At 34.3% G+C, this 6,357-nt stretch overlaps 1 protein-coding gene across 1 annotated transcript in view; it reads left to right on the top strand.

Annotated features, from left to right (window-relative positions):
* Positions 1–554: 554 nt before the first annotated feature.
* The window catches only part of LOC106462221 (thymosin beta-like), a 22,982-nt gene continuing 17,179 nt past the window's right edge, over positions 555–6,357 (top strand). The window contains exons 1-2 of the mRNA XM_022389423.1: positions 555–577; positions 4,407–4,560. Coding sequence (XP_022245131.1) covers positions 4,431–4,560 — 130 coding nt within the window. The 5' untranslated portion in view covers positions 555–577; positions 4,407–4,430. The remainder of the gene's footprint in view (positions 578–4,406; positions 4,561–6,357) is intronic.

Genomic DNA, 6,357 nt, shown 5'->3' with positions numbered 1-6,357 from the left:
TTATATTCTCGGTAAAATGGGGGGAAAAAAAGACACTGTAGAGCATTTAGGAGAGTAACTCAACCCTGACCAAAGTCTTTATCCGCAAAGTGAAGGTTATAGTTCCGAAAGAGAATCCTCGACCCCCCCCCCAAAAAAAAACATTAGAGTGACACTCTGCACGTTTTCTGATACAATATTTGAAATAACGAAGGCTCGCAAGCTTCCAGCCACATCTCCCAACCACCAGTTGTTTTCTCGAGAAAGATTATCAAACAAACAAAAATCGTAGCATTACCATTTAACTATATGGTTCAAGTCTTCCTGGTGCAACTCCGATGAATTTTCGTTTTTTAATCTACTTAAATACTGTCTTGTGTATTGGAAGCTAGTGACCACGTACATTAGAAGATCGAGGGGAAAGTTGTCAAGGTCTATATTCTAAGATTGAATCGCCATCCATCACAGTAACTTGTTACACTTGAAATTGCGATTTGAGCAGTGTGCGTAAATGATGACCATCAGACCGAACACGATCGGCGATGGAAGTGGTAGTACCAAGGATAACGCTAGACCTTGAACATTATTTTTACAAAAGGCAAGTAACCCAGCACTTAAAAGTAACAAATTAAAAAGGAAAATGGAACAAGTTACAGTAGAACCTCAACATTAAAGGCACCCTTCCGTCCAAATGCCCTCTATAGCAAGGTGACTTTAATATAAATAATTAACCACACAAAGCTAGATTCCATATTGGCCAAACTAAATTTCTGAATTTTAAGGCCCGCCATTTTGTTTGGTGTATGCAGGACACGGGTGTTTGTGAGTTGCACGTTTCTATGACATGGTGCATTGTCAACAGGAGGTCTCAGGGGTGTATTAGCTGTGCCGCCCTTTTTTTTTTTCTCTATTGGTCACAAAGTTTCAAAGTACTTCTCTGCAGAGTTTGAACTGCTAAGCATTCCACATTTACTTTGTGTTTATTTTACTGTCGATGACTAAAGTAGAAGTCCTCTGAAAATAAAACACCTTAATATGACACCACCGAGAGCAACAAAGCGCACACACACATAAATAAGCCGACATGACTCCTGCTCCAAGAACACAATGTGTAATTTATTAGCTTATGTATCCTACAGTGTTCACAACGAGAATTCCCCAGAGTAATAAGATTACACTTTGAATCTGTGAAAACGTTTATTACAGTATATGTTTCGGAGCCAATCCCATAAACATCGCAAATGTTTGACTATTGGTCATCCTTCTGGGATGTTTGGAGTTTAATGGTATACCATACAGGCATACAAAGATAACTGCCCGCTTTATGGAATGCCCGTGTAGAGAATAAGACTAAAGACACTGCCCTTAATCAGAATATCGAGGTGCAGGTGCCCGTTATTGCAATATTTATTTCGGTTACAAATAGTAGAAAAAAAAAGTAAGAGACTGAAAAGGTCTGTCCTTAATGGCGCGGTGCCCATTAATCGAGGTTCTACTGTATACTGTTGCTTACAAAACGTGTACAAATACGTAATATTTTTTCTCATTATAATATATTCGCGAAACTTATATTTTTAATATTAAATACTGTAAGAGTAATTTACACAATCAAGTTATTTCAAGTACGAAGTATAAATAACAAATTACAATGTAAGGCATTTTCGTTTGGCATAGAGCAGTCTCTGTTTTTCTTGCTACAAGCAACCAATAACAACTTGAAAAGTCATATCAAACGATTACATACTGACACATATGTGTGCCATATTTATAAAGCTTTTTTTGACAGAAAACAAAACTATCAATGAAACGAGAACGTTTAAACCATACCATTTGTCAACTTGTCCAACATTCGCAAGGTAATACGTCAAAGTAACTAAGTAGTTTCATACAAGTTTGTGTACCTCAGGCCATTGGCTTCCCTGACAAGGTACCATTTTTGAGATAGTATGATTGAGAGAAAATGGGGATGATAACAACAACAAAAAAGGTATGTACAGAACAAGGGGTCGTTAGCCTGTAAATAACTCCAGGAAGAGGTCCTGACCTAAAGGTAGGGCTCTTGTTCCATATAGCTTCTTTTTATCCCGGCTTATTATTTTCTATCAAGCGAGACTTAAAGCCATCCGTCATTCAACTTAATTAACTACTGAAACCAGCATTTAATAATGAACTGTTACTTGTATCCTTGAGGAAAATGGGGCTGGTAAACAGTACCCGATGTTTAATACTATAGTAAAACAGTGTAGTATTAGTTATGCATGCATATGGTACCTCCTCCCGAAGAACAAATGCTGCTGAAGTTGCGACGATACCTAACTGATCCAAAACGTTTTATAGGATTTTGCACTGTTTTTTAGTGCGCCTGTGTGGGTGTGTTTTGATTCTTGATAGCTGGATTGCCATTTCAATTCACAGATATAGTATCATATATCGTTTTGGTTTAGCATAAATTTAATATTCCTGAACATTTTTAATTTTTAGACCTAAAACTTCTAATTATGTTAGTTTCGGTTTTTGTTTGTTGATTTTCGATCAAAGCTACTCAGCGCTAGCCGTCTACAATTTTAAAGTGATAAGACTATCACAAACAAACAAACTATTCTTTGTGCAAAAATTCCCATGAAATAAAAAACAACAAATATCTCCACATTTATGTACTAAGTAGTTAATTCTAATCCTTTGATAGTTGCCAGCTATTCTATGGATATTTTAGAGGTCTTTTGAAAAATTGCTACTGAAACGTGAATAAAGTTGTCTTATCTTCACTTCAGTCGGGGTGATATAACGTGGCCAAATAATAGCCCAAAAGTTGACGTTGACTAGCTGCATTCCTTATAGTCTATTACATCTAAATTAGAATTGGTGTCAAAAACTCATGGTATAACATTATCGAATTAGTGAGGTATATGTTACTGATTTTCATGAAAAGAGAATCATCAACGTTGTGCTTGAAAAGTATATGACGTATTGCTTATAAATAGGAGTTATTAAATTTTGAATTTACCAAATGTTTTACCCAATAATAGCTGTTCCCGATTCAAAGTCACGGGTGCATGTTTACTGAAGTCTTTAAAAAATTAAGAAAATTGCCAAGGCCCTCTTCTCTAGCATCTTAAGGTTACTTAAGTAGTCATTGACCCAAAAAGGATGCGTGAAACTCTTAAAAGAGCTTCTCAAAACATTTCTCCTAAGCCTTATGAGCAACTGTTCTCAACTTTACACTCGCCAGTGGTCTTACAACAGTTGTTCATTGGTAATAGTTTTGCCGTTTCATGTACAAAGTTATAAAACTTATTTTTTAATGATTTGCAACCCTAGGGGTCGTTCAAAACTTTTGTCAGCTCCCCCCCCCTCCCCGTAAAAGCGAACACATAAAGGAAAAGAAAAAAAAAAAGAGAGAGAGATTTTATCGGAGAATACTAAAGTGGTGCTTGAGTCCAAAAAGTGTGCCAAAGTTGCTGCTGGTTAATATTTTTGCACATTATTTGTTGATAACAAATTACGTCCTTCAATATTTTTTAAAAGGAGTATACAGCTTCCCAATAGTCCAGCGTAGGTTTTGTTCACTCTGGAAAGTGGTAAAAAAATGTCTTGCTTTTCTAAAGTATGATTTCACACACACCTATTAATATAAATATAACCATTAAATGTGTGAATAACATACCAGTTGCACACTGTAACTAACAAAGTAGAACGTACTAACATGCTTGGAAATCCAAAAAATGTGAGGAAGCGATATTTAATTATTTTAGTTATGTTATTGATGGTAGGTGAGAGACAACAGAGGGGAGTGATATCTCTTAAATCTCCAAAATAAATAATTATTTGAAATAAGTAGGTCTACAGAATTTGTTATGGTGAAATTTGTCATTTTTTAATGAAAGTTAGTATTACACTTTTGTTAGAAACGAAAAAAATCATGAAGTTTGCACTTATTTCAGATACTGTAGTAAATTTAACGTTTGTTAGTTTAAATAAATGTGAAAAACTACATAAGATGATTAGTCAGAATTCTTGTCTGAAAATATAAAAAAAATGAGAACTGTTAATTTTGAAAGCCAACTGTAATGTGACATTTTTTGTGTTTTATTTCACCTCATCTAGTGTTTTCGGTAGGTCATGTACGAGATAATGTTGAAATATCTGGAACTGGATAATTAATTATTAATTGTTTATAATGTTCTGAGCTATTCTGGAATATGCAAAAATTCGGTTGTAAAGATATTTATACGCTGTAGAAATGTTGGGATTTTAAAATTATAATTGACTGCACAAATTTATTTTAATCATTCTTCAGAACTCTTTACAGATGTTAAGATAACGTCTATCTAAAATCAAAAGCATTCATCAACTAAAATTTTAATATTTCAGATACATTTGCTTATGTTTTGTTTTTAATATTAAATGTATCTATTCTTTTCTTTTAGTTCTATTTGATTTATCAATATAAAATGTCAAGCCCCAAGAAAGAAGATCTTCCAAAGGTTTCCCCAGCTATTAAGGATGAATTAGCTCAGTTTGATTCTACCAGAATGAAACATGCAGAGACCAAGGAAAAACAACATCTTCCAACAAAGGAGGGTGAGTAATGGTACTTTGCTTGTTAAGCTTCAGTAATCTTGTTTATATTTGACCACACTTTCTAACAGTGGTTTCTTGATACATAATTTGTCTTTTGTAAACATCAGCTATTATCAGCACAGTCAGATAGAATCCAGAATTGTTTTTTTAGTATTTCAAAATTTTATAGCGTGTACACTACGTTTGGGACCAAGAGAGTGTTATAAGAGTGACAGTCAGTTTACACAATTCAAACAGACTTATTAGAGCATCCCAAGAGTTGGCAGAGAATGTTATTGAGTATCTCCATTCTCTCTAGACTATCAGTTCAAAAATTAGAGATAGCTAATGTAGATAATTCTGTACAGTTTAGCATAAATATTTAAAATTATTACAAAATTAACACAACATTATTATTGGTATATACCAAAAGGTAAACTTAACAGTGTTGTTAATGAAACTTGTAGACATTAGAGTAGTGAAGCTGTTAAGTTCTTTAATTCAACTTGAGTAAAAAAAGTTTTTTTAAGGATTCTGTTCTTTCTTACTACACAGCAGTCAGTAGGGATTATTTCTTTAATCATATTGCACAGCAAAAACTAAGTAGTTCCGATACCGTATATTACTTAGTTTCACATAAATAGCAATTCTCGTTCAGTGCTGCCCTGTATGTGCAAAAACAAACTTTTTTGCGCATGCCACAAACCTTGAAGCTCCCACATCTAGAATTCACTGATTCCAATGCGTCTCGCATGTAAATCATCATGCGAAAACACTCAATCAGTAAGAGTGCGACATACTCTCTTGGCGCATGTGACTCCATCTATTCAATTCTACCAAACTATCACTTCTGGTTTGGCAGTGCTCTGTTTAAGTGTTTTTCTATATTTTTGTATTAATTGCTCTCATCCAGTTTACTCTTTATTATACAATAGTGATTTTTATAACTAGTTAAATTATCCCGAAGTGGAATTAAGTTTCTACCACGTTACAGAATTAATACTTCATTACAAAATCTTTTTTATTTCCTTCTGCCAACACAGTTCTGTTTGGTTATTCATTTTGCATTACGAATTCTAGCGTTTCCTCTTCAGAGGTTACATGTTCTATCAACGCATTTTACGCTAGCTTTACCGCGGTACTCCGCGGGAAACTTACCGGCTTTACTTCATCGGGAGATTGATTGTTCAATTAGCTGACCTTGGTCGGGCATCGCCCCGAGTTTGAGGGCCCACACATTTTGAAATACAGTCCGCCGACTTTGGAAAGATAAGACGTTATACTGTTATGATTTGTGAATAACTCAATTTTTATTATTGGTATCTGTAGTTATCTGAATTCTATAAAGTAAGTTTCGTTAGGTTGGTCGATACTCATAGTCCAGTTCAGGTTAGATATTAGGCTTAGTTTTATCTTTTCTCCTATACCATTTGCTAGGCTTACCAGGGATATTTGTTATTTTAGGATAACATGTAATTCATCTTACTGGTATATCAATCATTCATTAACTATCTTGTTTTTCTTCCATATATCACGTCTCAAAGATAGGTTAATGCTAATACACACTTCCTTCATTTTAACAAATTTGTTATTTTTATACTTCTTCATATTCAGTGGTGGGATTCAAATATTTTAACAACAGGTTCTCTCACTAGCAGCATGTAATAATATTAGATATTAAAAAAAGGAGGGGCCAGAAAGCCCCCCCCCACCCCCCCATCACTGAGAAAATAAAAATAGGCCGTCACGGATAGTGTTAAAGATTCTTTAGAAACTCTCAATTAAAAAAGTGTTTTATAATCTTTCAACTTAACAAAA

This window comes from Limulus polyphemus, unplaced genomic scaffold, assembly GCF_000517525.1.
Source record: "Limulus polyphemus unplaced genomic scaffold, Limulus_polyphemus-2.1.2 Scaffold1121, whole genome shotgun sequence".
NCBI lineage: Eukaryota > Metazoa > Arthropoda > Merostomata > Xiphosura > Limulidae > Limulus > Limulus polyphemus.
The sequence above is the reverse complement of the archived record's forward strand: the minus strand, read 5'-3'. Positions and strand labels throughout refer to the sequence as shown.